The sequence below is a fragment of the Dermacentor albipictus genome, unplaced genomic scaffold (genome assembly GCF_038994185.2).
Source record: "Dermacentor albipictus isolate Rhodes 1998 colony unplaced genomic scaffold, USDA_Dalb.pri_finalv2 scaffold_21, whole genome shotgun sequence".
NCBI lineage: Eukaryota > Metazoa > Arthropoda > Arachnida > Ixodida > Ixodidae > Dermacentor > Dermacentor albipictus.
This window is the reverse complement of record NW_027225575.1, coordinates 3,495,897-3,518,371: the sequence shown is the minus strand read 5'-3', so window position 1 is coordinate 3,518,371 and position 22,475 is coordinate 3,495,897. Positions and strand designations below refer to the sequence as shown.

General features: G+C 45.4%; 1 protein-coding gene across 12 annotated transcripts in view; it reads left to right on the top strand.

Moving 5' to 3' along the window:
* Window positions 1-15,288: 15,288 nt before the first annotated feature.
* The window catches only part of LOC139052281 (uncharacterized), a 42,616-nt gene continuing 35,429 nt past the window's right edge, over window positions 15,289-22,475 (top strand). For 8 of the 12 annotated variants that reach the window (XR_011509818.1, XR_011509817.1, XR_011509819.1 and 5 more), the window contains exons 1-5: window positions 15,289-15,436; window positions 17,775-17,821; window positions 19,781-19,903; window positions 20,216-20,311; window positions 21,811-22,100. Coding sequence is in view for 8 of the 12 variants with exons in the window: in XM_070529363.1 (XP_070385464.1) it covers window positions 20,230-20,311; window positions 21,811-22,100 (372 nt within the window). In the remaining 4 variants the exon portion in view is untranslated. Of the gene's footprint in view, window positions 15,437-17,774; window positions 17,822-19,780; window positions 19,904-20,215; window positions 20,312-20,415; window positions 20,443-21,810; window positions 22,101-22,475 lie in introns of all 12 variants that reach the window. The other 4 variants (XR_011509820.1, XM_070529362.1, XM_070529365.1 and 1 more) reach the window with 4 other exon arrangements.

The window sequence follows — 22,475 nt, the reverse complement described above, 5'->3', positions numbered from 1 at the left end:
ACTTCTACATTCTTGCAAAATGTGCGGGGTAAAGTTGCTATACAGTTTCGTCTATCCCCCTCAGTCCAATAGCGTAGACGGGTGGCATTCAGTGCTTAAGCGAGTTTTGCGGGCGCTCTGTTACGAACACAAGGAGGACTGAGTGAATTGTCTTTCGGCCACTTTGTTTGCGTTGCGAACGGTTCCTGATGAGGCTACAGGGTTCTCGCCAGCAGAACTAGTGTATTAGAAGACATTCCGTTCTCCACTGAGAACGCTAAGAGAGATGTGGGAGGAAAGATGAGAGAGTCCAACAGTGGTAGAATACGTGTTAAATCTGCTGGAATGGCTAAGTGCAACCCAGGAACTAGTCGAAAAGAACATGAGTGTAGCGCAAAAGAACGCCACATTCTATTACGACAACAATGCGAGGCTTCGTACGTTTAACGCCGGAGACCAGGTAATGATCATCATACCTTCAAGGAAGAACAAGCTTGAAGTTAACTGGGACGGGCCCGTTAAAGTGTTGCACGAACTTTCAGACACTAACTATGCTCCGAAAGTGCTCGGTCGTAGGAAGGAGGTGAGGATATACCACTGCAATCTGATGAAGCCGTAAGAAGAGCGGAGCGGAGTCGTTAACTGTACCATGAAAGAGCAGGATGACATTAGTACCAAGTTTAATGAGTATAGGGAGGCCTCCAGCGCTGAAATGCGCCTAGAAAACGTGGTAAAACATTCGGCAAGCTCGCAAGCTCTTAGACCTGACGAGCTAGATGAGCTAAAAGGGATGTTAGGGGAATATCTCGACATATTCAGTGATCGGCCAGGTAGAATCGAACTAATAACGCATGAAATAGAGCTGACATCAACTGAACCCCTAAGAACGCAGCTTTACAGGGTGTCTCCACGACAGAGAGAAATTATGGAGGCAGAGATACAGCTCATGCTAGAGTTGGGATTTATTGAGCCTGCTGAGAGTGACTACACGTCACCGCTAATACTGGTAGAAACCCCGAACAAGGACCCTCGTCCTTGTGTTGACTACAGGAAGTTAAATGCCATCACTAGGCATCAGCTGTACCCGATACCCAACATTGAGGATCGAATTGAAAGAGTTAGCGCTGCTAAATACATTTCAACTATAGATCTCGTGCGGGGGTACTGGCAAGTTCCCCTTTCAGAAAGTGGCAGCTGCTATGCCGCATTTATCTCAACCGCAGGCACTTTTCGCCCCCTCGCCCTGAGCTTCGGGTTGAAGAGCGCGCCATTTAGCTTCTCTGGGTGAATGGACCTTGTCCTAAAAGACTTGCAGGAGTTCGCGTTGCCCATCTTGATGATGTAGCAATTCCTTCGGACAGCTGGGAACAGCACGTATCACACCTCGAAAAGGTGTTCTCACGGTTGAGGGAAGCTGGCTTAACGATGAAGGTGGAAAAGTGTTGGTTTGGCTGTTCGCAGGTTACTTATCAGGGCCATGTTGTCGGCTGGGGCACGAGACAGCCGGCCGAGTGAAAACAGCTACGATTGGGGATCTTTCTCAGCCGCGCACGAAAACAGACATTCGTTTATTTTTGAGACTTGGGGGGTACTATCAGCGGTACATTCCGGATTACTCGCAAATAGCAAGTATTTTAACGGACACCCTCCGAAAGGCAGCACCAAGTAATGTGCACTGTGATAAGGACAAAGAGAACGCTTTCCAAGGTTTGAAAACGCTATTGGTTTCTCGTCCTGTGCTTCGCGCGCCAGACTACACAAATGAATTCATAGTTCAGTGCGACGCAAGCGAAAGAGGTATGGGCGTCGTGCTTAGTCAAGTCGGTGACGATAATGAGGAATATCCTATCCTCTATGCCAGCCGTAAACTAACTGTAAGAGAGGAAGCCTACAGCGCTTCAGGGAAAAAATGTGCTTGTTTAGTTTGGGCAGCCCATAAGTTGTCGTGTTACTTGTACGGGGTGAGGTTCATCTACGAGACCGAGCACTGTCCTCTACGTTGCTCAATCAAATGTCAAACAAAATGACCGCTTGCTCCAATGGAACCTCACTCTCCAAGAGTACACTTCTCCGTTAGATATAAGAAGGGAAAGTTGCATAGCAATGCGGATGCTTTGAGCAGGCTAATTTGAATTCTGCGTTTAAGGATACCGTTTAAATTTTGGGGTTATTATTAATAATTTTGTTAAGCCTGGAATATCCCCTCCCATTTAGAAGGACTCCTTCCATGATTGCTCAATTTGTCAGCATAAAATTGCTTCAAAAATTGGCGTAGCGAAATGGGGCATTTTTGTTTCTGCACGTAAGTTTTCATTGAAGCCTAGCGGGTCTAAAGTGAGATCCCAGATACGTCATCTCGGCGCAGAGCCGTGTTTGAGGTTCGCTTTGCAGTTTCCTATCCTTGTTGGATGTTTTGGGGCGGTGTCATCATTTTACAGCTTGTCGCTGCAAGCCAAGGCATCCCCCCTTGCCACGAGCCATTCTCTTCTTGCCCAGCGGTTATCAGCACTGGCCAGTAGAGGTTTTCCTTGCCATGGAGAAGCTGTAACGAACGACCTGCAAGTGAACCGACCCACAAAATTTTCCTAGCCAGCCGCAGCTGCAAGGGTGGCGAGCTTCCCTGAAGTGACCATGGAAGTCTTCCCCACCTGCCGCGGCGACTCGTTTTGAAGGGACGATGGGGTGCAGCATAAACACCCCCTCGGCGCCGCTATGTCTAAAAGCGGTCGGAGGACCAAGTATTGTTTGTGGAATCACTGCCGCCTTCATGGTTCGATCTGAGGAAAGGAATTCCTGGAACGAGATGCTGCGCGGTGTCGTCTCACGTAGCTTTGAAGACGCCAGACAATGGACAGCCATGGCGGCCACTGTGCGAGGTCAGCTCGGGGATTAAGAGGCGCCTGCTCGGGTCAGGCACCGTGTCGGCGAGAACCCACTCACCTCGGCGTGGTCAGTGAAACCTGTACGGAACTGTGTGTGTAACCCCCCTCCCCCCCTTTAAGGCGGGTCCGCTACGACGCGTTTACATGAATGCGACAGTGTCGCATCGCATCGCATTTCTAGCGCATCACATTCATGTAAACAGCAGTAATGCGCTAGGAAGGCGCATCGCATTAATGCGCCAGGAGAGGGTAGATTTACGGACGCGAGTCGACTCTCGCGGAGCATGTAAACGCAGGATTATAGTGAACTAGAATACTTTCTAGTGGCGCGACCGGTGGCTGCTGGGGCCCGCTCGGCTGAAGCGAGTTGACACTGACGGCCGCCAGGGGCGCTGTTGCGCCTTTTCCTAGCCTCCGGCGCGCGCGTTGGCAGCACATGGCAATGCGGTGTGTGATTTAGCTCGCTTCGCGCGCGCGCTGTCACGCAGTTAATTTTACTTTAGCGTTCGTATCTTGCTGTTAAGTAGGGATAGCAGTGAGCAGGAACTATGTAGCATCAGTGTCAGGGAATTTAACGAAGTTATGGCGAAAAGAAGAACTGATTCCCACTGTTTTGCGCCAGGCTGCCGCACCGGCTACCCGGGCGCGCCTAAGGGCCCGTACATGGTCGCTCCGCACGTCCGTTCCGCCCTCGTCCGGTCGCGTGCGGATAGCTCTCTACTGGTGAGCGAGGAGCGGACGCAAGTTTCCCGTCCGGCCGCCTGCTCGTCTCTCATTGGCTGGTCCGAGGCGGATAGTTCGGCTGTCGTCACAGCAAACATGGCGCGTGCTCGAAGCGAAGCGAAGCAGGGACGCAAGGCCTAGGCTACAGCCGCGTCAGAAACAGTCTATTTTTTTCTCCTGTTTGTGATTTTTACCAGAGATATGTGGCACCCACGGAGATAGTCATCGGAAGAAGCAAGCCGGTGTACGCTTCCAGACCTCATCAGTGCGTGCGATCGCCAACAGAAACAGACGGAGCGCAGGAAGTGTGTGTTGTGTTTACGAGAGCGTCGGAAGAAATATTTCAAGCCGTCGACTTCGTGATTTCTTGTGCCATGCTTCGCGTGTGCGTCGCAGACGAGAACTCCATCACATACACATGCATTCTGAGCAGCACACACGTTCAAGTCGTGGCGAAATAAGTAGCGTCCGATTTGCGCACCCAGCGTACACGTTTGGTTTCTGCTCTGTGTATGCCGATCGTTGCCGCGGTGTGGTGAACGCCAGCCCTTCGCAACTTACCAAAAGTAACGATACGATCAGTAGCGATAAGTTTTTATCGCCTAGTTATCGCTGCCATTCTGCGTGTGCTGTACTGCGTATGAGCCGTTCTGCCGGCTGCGATGCGCCGTGGTGACCGCGACGTTCGAGCTGTGCTCTTGCCGTTATGAAGTGCGTTTGCGAGCTACAAATCGTGATATATATGTGCGATGTGTTGCAGCGTTACTGGGTGTAGAAGTGGTCGTACTACGCGATGTTCGTGTGCTCAGAAGTGAGCTGAGCATAAGTGTTGCCGATTGCGTTTTCTTATGTAGTAGCCCGATAGAGAAGCCCTATCACACCGGCCTTTTCTGCTTCGTACATCTATCGTTTGTTTCAAAAGTTGTTACTGCATGGTTAAAGATGCTTCTATCGGTGGGGGGAAATTAGGGAACAACATTATAATTGCATACGTCAAGACGTTCAGCGCTGTCGTGAAATGTGGACGCACCTGAGAGCACTAATGTCATGAATGCAATTAAAATTTCCCGAGACAGTATTAAGAGAACGGTTAAAAAAGAAAACATATGAGAAGGTAAGCACAGCAGCTTGTGAACCCGCTCCTATAATACCTCGACACGCGTCTGTTTGTAAATGTATGTTTTCTTGCGTTTGTCAATTTTTTTTCTATTTTCCAGATTTCTTTACGTTGGAGTTCTTCTTAGTTCTCGCATTTGTGTGTGAATACGTGCCTGTTTCCATGCGTGCTTGCGCTTACCATTATTTCTGTCCTTTTATATTATATTAGCATTTGGTTTTGCTATTTTTCTTTCAGGAAAGTCATTAGACATTTTCATAAACCAATCTCATTCAAAGCACTAACTCATGTACACGGCAGGGCAGGCCTCTTCCATCTCATTAAAACCTTTCTCACTGGTCTACCTCGTCTTCTCAGTCTGCCTACTCGCTGTGTTTTCTGTCCTTGGTTCTTGTGTTGTTGCTGCAGTGTGATTAACCAACTTGCTCAAAACAGATTTTCATCGCCTATGAAAACAGAAAGGTTTAGAGATAGATTTTCTTAAAAGCGTCATGGGGGTTGCACAGCAACTTAGCCTCTTACCTCAGTTCATGTTTATGCATCAGTGCATGTGGCAGCTCGCCAGAAGTGCACATGAAAGGGTGCCATATTGTGAAACTGCACCTTGCTATGCTGTTGCATTTTTCATGCAATCAGTCTTAGTAAACGGATGGTTTCGCTGCCCATCACATATGATGGCAAAAAAGTTCAACACGAATAACATTGTGCAGTGGGGTGTCATTTCCTGTCTGATGCTTTTGTCGTTGCAAAGACATTTTTCAGTAAATGGAGCCCAGCAAAGCAGTGCACTGATAGCTTTTGCAACTTTCACCATTTATTACTTCACAAATGTCATTGTTTGAACCTGGCCGTCGATCACTATGCCGATGGCTTGTGAATTAAATAATTGCCTCAATAAAACACATTCAACTTCACTCAGAATTTTTTAGTACAAACAATGCTAGCAAAGCTATTCAGGGTGAATAATTGTGCTTACATTGGTGTTACTTGCCGTGAGATAAACAAATACAACAATGGCTGCGACATGACTGTGATTTGACGTGCAGACTGCTAATGGTGCATTTCAAGCGTGCCCTCGACTACTGCTATTAATAGTTACCCGACTGAGTATTTTGGGCCTAACTAAGCTAATGATGTTTGATAATTGTTCTCCTATTCGCATTACTTGCCTTGGCCAGGTAACCAAAATATACAATGCCACCGCATGAATGTGTGTTTGCATGCAAGCTGCCAACAGTGGCTGTCATTTTCGCATGGAGTGCTGCCGTTTCACCAACAGTGGCGACGACTTGCCTGCGCTTTCACGTGCAGACTGCTAATGGTGCCTTTCAAGCGTGCCCTCGACTACTGCTATGAATAGTTACCCGACTGAGTATTTTGGGCCTAACTAAGCTAATGATGTTTGATAATTGTTCTCCTATTCGCATTACTTGCCTGGGCCAGGTAACCAAAATAAACAATGCCACCACATGAATGTGTGTTTGCATGCAAGCTGCCAACAGTGGCTGTCATTTTCGCATTGAGTGCTGCCGTTTCACCAACAGTGGCGACGACTTGACTGCGCTTTGACGTGCAGACTGCTAATGGTGCCTTTCAAGCGTGCCCTCGACTACTGCTATGAATAGTTACCCGACTGAGTATTTTGGGCCTAACTAAGCTAATGATGTTTGATAATTGTTCTCCTATTCGCATTACTTGCCTGGGCCAGGTAACCAAAATACACAATGCCACCACATGAATGTGTGTTTGCATGCAAGCTGCCAACAGTGGCTGTCATTTTCGCATTGAGCGCTGCCGTTTCACCAACAGTGGCGACGACTTGACTGCGCTTTGACGTGCAGACTGCTAATGGTGCCTTTCAAGCGTGCCCTCGACTACTTCTATTAACAGTTACCCGAATTAGTATTTTGGGCCTCACTAAGCTAATGATGTTTCATAATTGTTCTCTTATTCACATTACTTGCCTGGGCCAGGTAACCAAAATAAACAATGCCACCACATGAATGTGTGTTTGCATGCAAACTGCTAAAGTGGCGGTCAATTTCGCGTTGACTACTGCTGTTTCACCTACAATGGCTACGACATAGCTGCGGTTTGAAGTGCAGATGCTGAAGGTGCCTTTCAAGCATACCCCGATGACTGTTATTTCATGGTGTACTTGATGTACACAAACGTGTACAGCTATTATAAAAATTAAAATAGCATTACAACATTGGCTCATGTCATTTAGAACATACTCAAAAATTTTTAGAAGTGGAAACAAAGTTTCCACTTACCATATGCTCATCGGATACAAAGGCTCAACTCTTTGTATCCCAGCTGCAACACATGTTGCCATTAGGAAGAGCTGCACCACAACTTCTGTGCTGTAGTTGGACCCCACTGAAACACGTGTTACATCAGTGCTTTGATACAGCCACACAGATTGCACAACCTGAGGAGCAGTTACCCGCCGTGATTGCTTAGTGGTTGTGGTGTTTGGCTGCTAAGCATGTGGCTATGGGATCGACTGCCAGCCACAGCGGCTGCATGCAGAGGAAGATGATTTACGTATGTAACAGTTACTCATCCCTTGAAATGTGAATGACCCAAACCTTCGCGAGCATATCAGTCGCAACCATCCAGCAGCACAAGTGGGAACACTTGTGCTATCACAAACGAAAACAAGTAGAATAGTACCACCGTCTCAGCTGGTTTGTTGTGATTACCTTGCCTGCAAGTTTCTTGTTTATATTGGATAGGCTTCCTACTTCCTACAAATAGCTTGTATACATATTTGACCTGCACCACAAAGAGCTGATGTGACAAAAATGTGTACACCGTAGTGTTATGTTGCTTTTCATGGTGTCTCAGTTTACTTAATACAGTTTTGAATTTACAGATTGCTTCACATGTTTATAGCTAAACACCACTGAAAACTACTTGCATTGTGACTGCGAGGTCACAACACGAGGATTTGTGTGGTATCCCTCCTGTTCGTCGGTGTGTCCTTGCACTATAAATGTAAAATGTCACACCTGCAAACCTGAGCATCCACCCTTACATTTCAAACACTTTTTTGAATGCTCGGCAGTTATGCTTACAAGCACATTGTGACAGCAAATCTACACCACCTTAATTTAAGTGCGATGTAAAGGATTGTTTGTGCATATCCAAGCTGTTCTAGCGTGCCTACAGGGATACAGCATTGTCCAGTGGCACCATATAGTTCAGGCGTAACAGTGAACTAGTAAACAAAACGGCTGATAATACTAAGCTGACCCATATGTAGGAGCATTATTTTTATCTAACCCACATGCAAAGTTTCTTTCAGTGTACTGAATAACCGCAGCTTTGATTTACCAAGTTATATTAGTGCACACAAAGAGCGCTGAAGCAAAGTCTGTACAATGGTGAGAAATGTGCCAAGGAATGAAAGATTACTTGTGATGTGTGGATTTGAATAGCAGATGTGAATGCATACCCAATTCACCAGTATGCATGTTTTCTTTTGGAACAATTTTACATTTGGCACAGAGGCTGAGCCACTGCGGCCTCTTGACTGCAAATTTCTGTGCTCTCACAGTGCTAATGGGAGTATCGTTCATTTGGCTACCCAAATAGTGTATAGGTAATAGAGCACTACAATCTTTCAGTTTTACGCAGAACACCTTGTGCATTATTCACAAAACTGAACCTAAGGAACTATTCGCTGGTTTGTTATGGAAATAAAAAAATGACAAAGAATGTTTCCTCGCTTTTTGTGTGGCCCTGTCTTCTGCCCTACGCACCTTCATTTCATTGTCATGTGCATGTTAAAACAGCAACTAAGTAAGAAAGACAAACACAAAACTACTAACTACATCAACCTTTTCACACCACAAGAGGTCACTGAGCTCACTGCTAAGCTACACTTGATAATGTCGGTTTGCTCTCAAATAAATACAGGCACTAGCCAGCTGTTTATGTTATGCTATGCATTTTTCATTTTCCTAAAATATGGCTGTGCTTGAGCTAGCAAGGTTGTTACTACATAAATACATAAACAACATGCAGCTCATGCCCAACTAACTCATATAACCTGATTAGAGCTTATTTTTTATAAGTAGAGTAATCAAAATAGAACACGCATGTATGATGCCGACAGTATCAAACAATCTCGAGTCGAATATCCTTGTTTTGTGCCATGGGTGAGAGAGGGAGCATGCCTGTCAAGGTACTGCTTAATTTTGTGTGCTTTGGTAATGTTTGTACATTGTTGAAATGTTAAATTAGGTATGTTAAGTAGTAAGCTGGCAACATATTGGGTAGCCAGGCTGGCAAGAAAGAATGCAATTGTTTGATTTCACTCAAAATAAGTTTTCCTATCAGCAATGTAAATTATATGCTTTCAAATAAGTACTCCCCTTGGAAACATATCTCATGAGTATGCATATATCTGCATAAGGTCACCGCTATACATACATATTGCTTTAAGCCAGTCATAATGAATTGTAGATTCACTGCTTAACCTTCAATTCCTTGCTGCATGAAGTTAACCACTTATGCATAACTTTTTTTTTTGCACACGGTGAGAACTTCAGTCATCGCTGAGCAAATAATTTAAGGAAAATGCATTCCATGAATCCAACTGCTTTAAGCACTCTCTTAAAATTGGCAGAGTGAAAAAAAAAAGCACGAGCAAGCGTGTCAGCAAGCTGTACTCGGAGCCTCACACGCGTGCTCAGTGGTAAAAAGGTGCGTCTTGGCGACCTACGCAAATGCATTCCGCGACAGATGTGCGTGCGTTCCGTATTCTTGCAAGCTGTCACTAGCACTACAGAAACCGCGCCACCGCGCTTCCGGCGACACTCTCAGTTTCGCGTGACGTAGAACGCATCACGTTGGATAATTAGAGAGGTTTTGTTCAACCAGCCAAGGCAGCGTGCACTGAAAGTAATCATCCGAGAATACGTCGCGTGCTGCGACGTGATGCGATTGCAATACATCTGTAAAAGGTGGCGCAGATAAGACGACTGTGCAATGTTTCGAAGAAGGATGACGGTGCCAATGCAACACATACGGCTGAAGAACAGAATGCGGCAGCCTAGAGTCGCCTTTTCACCGGAACGCGGAAACTTGAAATCAGATCTGCAAAAATATGCCAGTGTCGTCTGCTGTCAAAGGTCGTTGCCAACCTTGAACACCTTTGCTCCGCCGAACGGTTGCCAGCTGTCAACAGGCCGCGTCGCCCAATAGGAGTGCGCGTGCGTCCGGTCGTGCGGATTGAGCGTGCATCGAATTTTGCGACACCTTCCGCCTTTCGGGCTTCCGCACGCGGCCGGGCGAGGGCGGAACGGACGGGCGGAGCGACCATGTACGGGCCCTAAAGCATCGTTGTTTGCCGCACCAAGAGAGGACGAGTTGCGAGGGAAGTGGGAGCGGAACATGCGAAGGGACGACAAGAGCCTCACGGAGCTATCAGCAGTGTGTGAGCACCATTTTGAAGCCCACCTCATATTGCGTGACTACGTTCACGTAATCGACGGCGTTGAAGTGCGTATACCCAGAGGCAAGCGGTCGTTAGCTCCCGGTGCCATTCCGACGCTGCTGCCTGGGTGTCCAGCCTACCTCTCTGTTAAAACCCCTAAACAGAGGACTGAAAGGAAAAGATCTGCTTGTCAAACAATTCCACCACGAAGCAAGAAGCCGTGTCAGGACGTGAACAGCGCTGACAACGAACATCAAGAGCCGGGAGAGCTGGCTGCTACAGAATCCTCGCCTTTCTCGTTTCAGGCGCTCCGTGGACTCGCTCCTTCGACGAGCTGGTGCCGCGTCGAGGACGAACGTTTCGGGTTAATTTTTGCGACGTCTTCTATGAAAATGCAAGCAAGGCTTGTGATTACGCATGAGCGAGCTGTGGTTTTCAAGCCTGTCGGAGGCAAAGTTTGTGCTGACATTTATTACCAAGGAGTGATGTGCACAGAAAAAACAGTTGCCTCTGTTGGCGACGCTGCAGCTGTACTGCAGGATGCCGAAGCAACTTGTGTTTGCAAGGGAGCAATGACGGATGATGAATATAGGCAGGTGTTACCGAACTTGACGGTGAAACTTCAGGCAGCAACATGCAGCAACGGACTCTGCGTCTTCAGCATAAAGTGCTCCGGAAACGTCCCGTCCATTGGTAAGTAATTTTAAGAGACTTTCATGTACTAGTCTCGTATGTATGTATTCTTTATTCCAGCATTTAAACAGTTGCGTTTTTTTTTTCATCGACAGGACTTATCTGCCCAGAGTGCAAGTCGCATCGAAAGTTATTGCTGACCCGAAAGTCGAGCTTAAAAGCCCGTGTGCCCAAGAAAGGAGCTCTTGCTCAGCGTCTAAAACTTCAAAGGCAGAAGACAAAACGTTTGAAGACCAGCGCCACTGCATTAAAGGGCCAACTGAAAGCAATGGCAGCTAAAAACAAAGACATGAGAAAGAATTTGCCTCTAGAATAGAAAGTCTCCCTCCAAAACAGCGTGAAGCAACACTTCACATGTTTAAATCTGTTTCAAGAAAAATCACAAAAGGCATGCAGTATTCTAACGAATGAGTCCTGGAGTGCCTCATAATGAAAATGAGGAGTGCCAGGCTTTATGAGCACCTGAGGAAGGAAACGATACTGTCACTCCCTAGTAAAACAACTCTACGCAAATATTTGAAATCCTACAGAACAGGGTTTGGTTTCTGCCCAAAGATCTTCAAAGTCATCAGTGAAAAGACGGCCACAATGGATGAATATGCATGCCACGGTGGAATTATTGTCGATGAGATGAAGCTCTCTCAGCATCTTTCTGTGACAACGGCTGGCCACATAGATGGTTTCGTGGATCTCGGCAAGTTTATCGACTGAGGACAAACACACACCATGCGATCACGGAATGGTTCTGGTTTTCGTACCGTTTGTTGGAAAATGGACCCAAATTCTTGCAGCATTTGCAACAAGAGGGAACATTTGCGACAGTACCTTAACGAAGATCATGATTGAAGCCATAATTTTGGCAGAAAAAGCAGGGCTGAAGGTTGACTTCGTAACATCAGACGGAGCAAGTTGGAACCGACGGATGTGGACATTAATGGGCATCAAGGCGTCTTTGGACCACATTAAATGCAGTGCACCACATCCTGTAGACGAGCACCGTCAACTTTTCTTCATGTCAGACTTCCCTCAGCTCAAAAAGTGCCTTCGAAACCGGCTGTTGTGCTTGGATTTCCAAACACCAAAGGGCCAAGTAAGTATTTGCCAAAGCGGCATGCTTAACTGTTTTCGGTCATTTTTGTTCCAGTCATTCTAACTGGCAGTAAATAATTACTGATTTGCCTTACTTGCAGGTGACAATGCGAACTATTCGAAAAGCTGTGGAGCTGGACGAAAGCAATGTTACCCTGCAGGCCATGCATGGCATCACATCCAGCCATACGAACCCTAACAATTTCGAGAAAATGAGAGTCTCCTTGGCGTTCCAGCTCTTCAGTGAAAAAGTAATTCATGGGCTTCAGCTGCAAAAAGCCAAGTTAGAGCCTCTGTGCGGCAGCATAACAGCGACAGTGCACTTTTTTGAGTAAGTATTGCATATCACAGAATGATAACTCCACTACTCCAGGTACAAAGAAAATGCCTTATTTTGTCAACCTAACCTTAAACCACAGCCTAGATCAAACTGGGACTAGCCTGCCTGACAACAAGTCTCACTTAATGCAGTGTGCTATAGTGAACTGGTGCACGACCACATGACTAACTGAACGCTTTATTATTTATGTGTCGTAAATAAGTTAAATAGCTAAGTGTGATTGAAATTGAACATTAACATTGCTCTTGCAGGATCATTCATGGTGTTATACAAGTCATGACGTCACGCTTTCCAGCTGAAGCACTGCGTCCCAACTCTGCATCGGCCGACAAGTTGAATTCTTTTCTGTCGTTTCTGTCAGAGTGGGAACGCCACACAAATGGGCAGCGGGGCTATCTAAGCCAGTCCACAGTAACTGGACTGCGTGTAACTCTATGCAGTACCTTGTCGCTGTTGAAGTACTTGACTCAACACATTGGTTTCAAGTATGTAATGAGAAGGAGGGTGAGCCAAGACCCCGTGGAACATCTTTTTGGCATCGTCAGACAGTCATCGGGATGCAATACTCATCCTACACCTCAGCAGTTCATTGCTACAGTGAACTGTCTCAGCTTCAGCAATCTTGCACACTCTGTGTCAAGAGGAAACTGCGAGCCTGTTGTTTTAAGTTCACTCTTGAATGCAGATGCTGGTGAGCAGGACACTTGCACTGGGAGGGAGAAACTCATTGACAGATTTCTCGATGCCGGAAACTTGGATGCAGCCGACGCCCTGCTCCCAAAAGCTGTGCCTGACCATTCTTCCATTGTTGTGGCATCAAGTGACCGCAGGCTAACCTTTTACATTGCTGGTTACGTCGCGCGAAAATGCGTTCTAAAAACGGGTTGTGAAAGGTGTCTTAACCTTCTTTTGCTCACCAAGGAGGCAGCGGACAATTTAAACATGGCCGAGCTTGTCCGTTTAAAGGACAATGGTGGGTTACTTTACCCTTCAAGCAAGTTGTTCAAATTTGTGGCTGACCTCGAAGAGTCATTCACAACCTGCTTTAGCCTTTCAGAGCTGCACTCTGAAAGTGTGCTTGATGTTTTGGACCTTGCTAAGCAAAAGCAGCAAACTGAGCTTGGATGCCCTGAGCACGCTCATACCATAGCTGCAGAAATAACTGCATTTTACCTAACTACTCGTCTGCATTTTTTCACGAAGAGCATTAATCGAGCCAGCGACAGCAAGCGGCAGGCGTCAAAGCACCTTAAATTGAGTAGGTGCTGAACAAGGCAATGGCAGGGAAGTTGTGGATATTTGCAAACCAGATTTTTTTCTGATCATTTCTGCACTGAAGTCAGTTGTAAATAAAAGCTTCATATGGTGTTCATGTGTACATAGCTGTGACATCAATTTTATAATTATTACTACATCAAAAACAACACCAAAACTCACATCATAGCGGTAAATCGATCATATTTACAAGACCATTGACTTCTCTGAGCCATATATGAGCTCAAAATGCCGCATAAAATTTAGCTTAAACGGTTTACTTCTGAAAGTGTGTGGACAATAAATGGCTGTGAGTACACACACTAAATGGCATTGCTTTCGGGTCTTGATCTTCAAACCACAGCAATTGTCGCGCAAATAATTTGCTCTGTATGTCATGCTGACCGCTTGTCATTCTGCGATGGTGTTTTGCGCCAAAAAATCACTCTGCAAGTCGGAGTTTAGCAGACGACGCGACAGTAGGAATGTTGTATCCTTGCTTAGGTACGTGGTTTTCGGACGCGTTTCAATAATTAACAAGCCTAGTCACTGTAACTGACAGGCGGAGAACAGCAAGAAGTAATAAATGAGTGATTCTTATTAGTAAATGAGATGAAAAACGCAAGATGACAGACGACCTTTTCAAAACTACGCGAATTCCTGTGCCTATGAAAAGTTGCGGTGGCGCCATCCCATGGCGTCTGTTAGAAAACGGCTCGCCGGCGCCTCGCCGCTCGCGCCACTAGAAAGTATTCTAGTTCACTCACGACCGGCTTTATTAACAAGTAATAATAATAATAATAAGTAATAAAGCCGGTCGTGAGTTCACTATACGCAGGATCGTCGCATTAGGAATGATGGGAAGGAATTAGCCATCAACATGGCGGCGGTCCCGGCTGCCCGCTTCGAATTGAATTTGGCGTTGCTTTTGTAAAATGCACTTCGTTCGCAGCAAATGATTGTGTAAACGGCTTTCGCTTAGTCTCAGGCCGCTTCGACGACAGAGTATTAGGGATACCCTTGTGGTGTTTTCGAGATCGCTTCTCGTTTCGAACGAGTCGAAGCCTAACGAAAGAAACTTTCGAGATATCAGCGCTACCTATCGCTAGAGTGGGAAAATAGCCGCAACGACGGCATGTGGCCTCTGAGATCCGAAGATCTCGCTGGCCAACTAAAGCTGCAATACACGTGCGTGGCTTTGCATCCGCTACGCTATAGCGTATAGCGTACGCTATAAGTTGCGTACGCTAAACTAACACTGTCTATTTCTCGGCACTCAACCACCAACGTGCACTCGGCCTACTACCGGAAACCAGTTGCACCGGAAGTCGGTTGCACTTCCCTTATACGACACCATGTGGCGCTACGTTCTCGCGAGAGTTCAGGCGCTACATGTAAACGGCGTCGCATCGCCTTTCCCAAATGCGCTTGGAAATGCGATGCGCCACTGTCGCATTCATGTAAACGGGGCTATTGAACGCTCCGAATTGTTATCAGGTTGAACTGTAACGTTCTCATGTAAATACTAGCCCCGTTTACATGAATGCGACAGTGGCGCATCGCATTTCCAAGCGCATTTGGGAAAGGCGATGCGACGCCGTTTACATGACGAGACGGTCATTAGAGGAAACGCCAGTTCACGGGATTGGCTAGTCGTTTCAGCGGGTGCGAGAGAGAAAATCTGGGGGCGTTTGCGCCCGAAATTTCTCCCTTTGCCTAGGTACCATGGAGGAGCAGTTTCTTTGCTCGTTCTGTCCCTAGGCGTGCCTGGCGTGGCGGCATTTTGCCATGTGTCGGCTGGCGTTCCGTGCGTCGTGTACAAGTTTTCCTCGTGCGTCTCCTTGGGTGTTGCTGGCACAGTGCACTGGCGCGAACGATTGTTGTCGTTTCGTCAGTGGTCTCCCGTGAAGGCGAGTATGATATGGCGTTGCCCTGTCACTACCAGTGTCACACGTATACTTCTGATCGCGATCGGCACCGATCCGGATCGAAATTCTCGACTGTGATTGGGTCTCTCGCTCATTTTGTCCAAAGGAGGCAATCACGACCGCGAAATTCGATCAGGATCGGGCGTGATCGCGATCAGCAGTGAGCCAGAACACAAGATACACACACGGCGCACACTGTCAACAATTTCATTGCGAAAGCATTGCGACCTTTGAAGCTTAGAGCATGGCACTAGTCACTTGATAGATATAGCATATATTACATATATAGCAAAATATATAGTATTTTCACAGTTTGCCCTGTGTGTGCGTTTTCGTTCCTTGCTTGTGCCTCTGTCACACTGGTATCTTACCGTCCTCGCGAATGTTTCCATGCGTCGAACGCTTCGAGAGGGCTCAGTTGCGCGTTATTCAATTGCCATCACTTAAACTTTAAAATACTACTAACTTGTAGCGTGCGGTCTTTTTTTTCACGTTTCTGTGCCTTCGTCCGCTTCCGCTGCTGCCTTAGTATGTTAAACGGCAAACTTCTGACTGCTATTGCAGAAGTCTTGGCGTCACAAGTTGGCGGATGGACGTAATAATATTTATTTTAAGTCCAGCACGCTTAGGCCTCCGCCACTCCAATCTACGGACCATCCTGCTTCCAGCTTTGATCTCCCCACTACCCCTTGGGTGCCCTCAGGTCCTCTCCTGAGGCCTTTGGTTGCATGTGCCCTCCTGGAGCAGTGCTTGTAAAAAATCCAATCTATCGTCGCGACTTAAAAAGCGACCTGCGACTTATACAACACCAGTCAGAACCTTGCCTAGGCGAAGCCGAAGCCTCCCTCCCCCTTCCCCCCCACACACACACCTAAAGTGCCAATACCAGTGCTTTGTCACCCACATCATTTGAGGTTTCTTTTCACTTTCCTCGACTTTTTCCCTTGAAATTTTACTGAGGCTAATAGCTTACTGCATCCTTGTTGGCGCGGACTTGAACGGCTTTTAAATAATATTTTCAATTATTTCTGCAAAAAAGAATATTAAATTATGCGGTTTTATGTGCCTAAACCACGATCTCATTGTGAGGCACCCCATTGTGGGGGACTCCGGAAACGTGGACCACGGGGGGCTCTTTACCATGTACCTAAATCTAAGTACATTGGCGTTTTCACATTTCGCCCCCATCGAAATGCGGCCGTCGTGGCCGGGATTAGATGTGGCAATCTAGAGCTTAGCAGCCCAACACCATAGCCACAAAGCAACCACGGCGGGTCACTTTATTTCTTCAAATCCTGACAATAGGGGGACACGCCCATCAGAAGCACTCGCGGTGGCTGCCTTATCCGTACTTTCTCACTTCAACATTATTTTAAAGTTCCACTGTAAACACCATGCACATATGCAATATATTTAAATATACACACAAGACAAAGTTTATAATATTTTTGAAAGAGATGGAGGCAGCCAATTAAGAATTATTTCTAACGGTATGGATAGCCTATGTCTAGAGAATGAATATGTTGTTGTAAGCTCACGACGCTTCAAATTGTTTTGCGTGCTTTTTTGATCATTAATGAAACCTATAAACTTCACTGATCCCGTCAGCAGACTCTTTTATCCATGGCGTATGAAATGCATGTGAATGTTGTGTGTCTCGGTGTTGCTTCTCTTTACAGTAAGCAATGTCAACAACTCATGAAAAAAAGAACATTTCTAATAACTTACAACATTTATTACGTATGGGAACATTGTCACTTACATGCAAACGTAAATATATACAGAGTGTCCCAATTAATTATAATGCACCAAGATTTAAAAAGAGAGCAATGCGTTACTCGAAGAAAACCTAGCGCATATTGTTTGCAGTACATTGCAGTAGCTGCCAGTAATTTTTTCGTTCCAGATTTAATTTGGTCATTTAATTAGTTATCTAAGCCGACATGTACTATCCTAATTATCAAATGATAAATGAGGCATCTAAAGGCACAGCCAAGGGACACCTAACTGCGATATTTTCAGCGACGTACTAATTGTGTACTAATTTTTTATGATAGATAAAAAAACCCTGTGAAATATGGAGAATACTACATGACTGTGCTCCCACTCGCATCATAAAGCAGCGCCCTCGAACATGCTCCCTCTGAGTAATCCAGGACGAAATAAAGGAAATAAAGAAAAACATTGTGATCGACCTAATGCCTTATCTGCCGCATCCCTGCCGAAGTAACACGTCTCGTTTGGTGTTACCTGGAAAATAGTTGTGATAGCTGTTGTTTTAGCGTAGATAAAGTGCACGAATGTTTTTTTTTTGCTACAGAACCTGTCACCACAAAAGTGAATTGACGTCAGTGCAAAGATTTAAAGGTACGTTTTGTTCCATCCCATTTGCCATGTGTTTCTCTAATTAGCACCCGGTAAGCATGATCCTCGCCTTGGCATCTGCAAATGGCAACAAGAGGAAGACTACAAATATGTATATCAGTAATGGAAGTGTGGCGGTAGACCAAATGCATCGACTATCATCAGAAATTGTGAAAACCTGAGACAAACCGGCAGCTTCAACAAACCAGCGGAAGACTCCATGTTTGAGTCCTAGCCTACGCAGGGATGTTCTAGCATTTATGGCCTCAAATCCTCACGCTATCATGCAGAACGTGGCCGCCCAGGTACCAATTTCCAAGTCAGTTTGGAGAATTCTAAATGACAGCCTTTCACCCGTCCCACCTTAACCAGCAACAATGCTTGGAAGATAGGGACCCGTAGAATCGTTTAAATTTCTCGCAAAAGCCCATGAGTCATCATACCTTTTGAGCAACATCATGTGCACAGATGAAGCCAATTTTCGCCGAAACACCTAGGTACATTTGCATAATGCGCACAAGTGGAGGGACTCCAATCCACGCTGTGTGAAGTGCAATAGGCACCAGTACCAGTAGTTGCCCAAATTGTGATTCAGAATTTATGCTGGTGCTATAATCGGTCCCACATTCTTCGATCACATACTCACTGGACAGTGTTACATCAACAAAATCCTTGAAAGAGTGGTGGATGAGTTTCTCTGTGAAGTCCCGCTGTCACCTCTTCCGCTTCTGTGGTATCAGCAAGATAGGGCACCCGCACACAGCAGCAGCCAAGCACAAAACTGGCTGGATGCGGCTTTCAATGCGCAATAGATTGGAAGGCACAGGCCTGTGAATTGGCCCGCTAGGTCATGTGACCTCTCTCCACTCGATTTCTTTCTTTGGGGTTATTTATGTGAATGATCTTGCTTACGTAATTGAGACAGAGTCAGGTTAGTTCAAGGCAAGGATAACGGATGTCTGCCGTAGAACTCCGGCGTCGGTCATCAAGAAAGCCACTAAAGATGTTTCATATTTAAAACAGCACCAAAAAACACGGACAAGGAAGGACACAGAACGAGCACTGACTGCCGACAACACCTTTATTGAAGCGTGCACAAATATATACAATTCGCAATGGGCATAAAGAGAGTAAAAGAAGAAAGGGAAGGCGAGTCATCGTCATTCAACTCCTGCTGTGCATGCGTCAATAACATTAAACTTGAGCAAGGTTAGTGACATGTTAGTCGCACATTCAGCCACACAAACTATAAACAAAAATACTAGTGACCTATTTCACTAAGTGTCCCTTAATTCATAGAATAAGGGTTCTCTCTACTTTAACATGTCCAGCCAGCTCAATTGTTGGCGGCGGTGTGGTGTACAATCTTTACAACGATGTGACCGGTATTACGAACGATTTTGGAGGTCCCAGGCACTTTCTTATGTCTTTGACTGTACATGTCAATGCCCATCTATCTGTCACCCTGAAGGTCCAAGCCAAGTAGGTCCACTTGCTAAGTTTCTGTTACTGAGTAAGATGCATGCTAATCCCATTTTTTTTAAGACTTGCATGCCAAAGAACCAGCAATAAGTGCAACATTTTTTCTCAAAGTATAGATCAGAAGACACTTCTTGAAGCAAACCAGCTTGGTGCCTTTGTACAAATGCTGCTTAGTCACTAAAAGTCGTACCATAACATGTTTGAGGAAAATCGATTAGAACATTGATGCTTTAATGAAGTGCTCCTGTCGTGCTTAACACTGCACTGTAAGTCAATTAGAACGCAGTATTTTCTCATTCCAGTTACAGTGGAATCTTGCTAATCCCAATGGTTCTGAGGCACCACAATGCATTATTGCTGTAAACATTTTGCAAAGCCTTTGCCAGTAGGCAGTGAGCTGTCATGCTCATTTCAATATGCCTTTGTCTTCTTCACAACCTTGTGTTATACTGTGAGATGTGGATCCTTCAAATATTACAGGAACTTGCATGGCTTGTGTACAGGATACAACATTTCCTGGGAGTGTTCTCAGCCTAGGTTGTGAAAGACTGCTTTAAACTCATGGGGACAACTGAGAGTGACAAGAGGCATTATTTTGTTGAGGTAAGCAATCCTTAAGCTAAACCAAGAGGTAGTATGCATGATTGGAACTGAACTTTCATATTGAGTGAGCAATTCTCTAGCAGCACTGGCACGATGCTTAGATCTCTGTGCTTCGTGCAGTTCTTTTTCTTTGCCTTGTTGTTGCCACAGTGTTTCACTTCCCTGCATTCGTGTCATTGACTCTTGCTAAGCTTGTGCAATTTTTCCTCCATGCAAGCATGGACTGATTTATCTTCTGTTTGGGAAACAGTCATAGTTTGTCCAGTGACCCACTGGGCTATGTGAATAATGTACATAATGATACCACTTCAGACTTTTAAATCATCATGATGTCGATGGCACTGTCTACAAAACTATCACCACTGGATTGCCCCTCTTCAGCGGGCAAGACAGCAGCAGCACCAATAGGTGTGGTACCATGATAATGTTTACTGCATATGTTCTGACCATCCCTTCATAGCTTCATTGCCCACATAGTCGGTGCCTTAATTTTATTCCTACTTGTTGCCCAGGTGGTGTCCCAATCCTGTAACCCTCTGGTGAGTGGGGATATTGAGATGAACCATCGCCCTATTAGACCAACAGGATAAAAATTGTAATCTTGGTCCCCCACTTGATTAATGGCTAATGTCATGACTATTGAGGGTTGATAGCTCAGATATGTTGAAATAATTTTTGCTCTTCAAAATGAGAAAACACATGACATTGCTGAACTGTGGCTGTTCGTCAACTCTTGATATTAAACAATAAAAAATCTTCTTACCGCCCTCAAATAGTTTGTGCGCGGTTTACAAGCTGGAACATACATTCAACAAACTTTCTCCTCAAAACTTAATAACCGCTTCTCAGAATTACAATATTGGAAATTGTTCATGGCAGAACAGCTCTTTTTGCATCATTTTGTGGAGTCTTGATAACAACAATCCCTTGCTATTGAAAGTTGTAACATTGTTTTCATTAACATTGAAGTTCAAATGCTTTCAAGTCCTCTTAAATAAAAAAAAATAGGAGGCTTGGGACATATTGTGATACAGGGCCTATGCAGGCATTTTTTAAACTGCTGGAATAACAAGTTAACATTCACGAATGCTTGTACTGAGAAAAAGGTACTGAGTTCGATTTATCGAAGCAGTGGTTCATACACACCTCTAACACCACCCCAGGAGGAGCCAGACACTGCCAAACTTTTTCCAATATAACCCCCCCCCCACTTTCTCCCGCACGCAAGAGGTATTCGCCAAATGCCAGTTAGGTCGGAAGAGACAAAATAGAAAGGTCTCTTTTTGCACCTCTTGGTCATCGAGCAATGTTTAAGAAAAAATGAGGACATACAAGGCACTGTTTCCAACTAAATTTTTTATCCAAGAAAACCAATATACAGTAAACTACCACTTGAACGTCACTTGAACAAATTAGTCAGCTGTACGAAGTTTTTTATATCCCCCATCAAAACACCGTTCAACCCAATGCAAATGCCTTTCAGTTTAACAAAATTCAGTACAGTGGCATTTCACTTCTGTGAACATATTCTGCTACATCATCATCATCATCATTTTTATTTTCACCACTGGATACAAGGTGAAAAAGGGAGAGCTGGGATAAAACCGAATTCTCTTCGGCTTGACAAAGTTCCGGTCTCCCAGACAGGCACGGAAGCGGCTGGTGTAGGAATACAATTACGGATAAAGTGTGGATATAAGAGTTTTTAAGCGCAAATGCATATAGAAATTTTCATGTTATTACATGGAAACTAGTTGTGATACAGTTGTATCAAATAACTCCCAGTATACAATTATGATCTGTTATCTTGCATATTATTATTTAACACAGGCTCAGTTGCATATATCATAGTGGACTTGGAAGCACCAAACGAGCGCGGATGCTGATCAAATTTTTTCTGATCGCAGAGATCGTGCTGTCGAGGACCAGATTCATCGACGCAGGGTCTGAGCATGCACTGCATCAGGCCTATCTACTGGTACCTCTGGCTGTCTGCCCTGCTGGCTTCATTGGACGAAACAAGTCGCAGGAAGCTGTACCACGTGCACTGCACTGGGACCATCTGACCAGCACGGTGACGTCGACGGAGACACCATGGCACCCGGATAAAAGCAGCAGCCTTTTCGACGTTACCTTCAGTGGACTTGGAAGCACTGAACGAGTACGGATGCTGATCAAATTTTTTCTGATCGCACAGGTTAGTGACCAGCATTTAGTCTCTTCAACTAAAGACAATGACATAACGTTAACGGTGCTCCCAAGTCCACAATGCTGTGTTGATATTTTGCGGGATTGTTTTAATGTTGTCCGCTTAATGTTACTAATATTCGGAGACGTTGAACAAAATCCAAGCCCTGACTCTGATTCAGATGAATGTTCGCAACGGGAACGAATGAAACGCATTCTAAGAGAACAAGAGGAAACGAACAAAACACTGAAACAACTGTCTTTAAATATCAAGCATGTGGAGACAATAGTTGCAGATTTGCAAGAAAGAATGACAGTTATTGAGAATGAAAGGGGATTATGGAAAGAATGCGAAGACAAGATAGTACACTGCGAGGAATCTTGT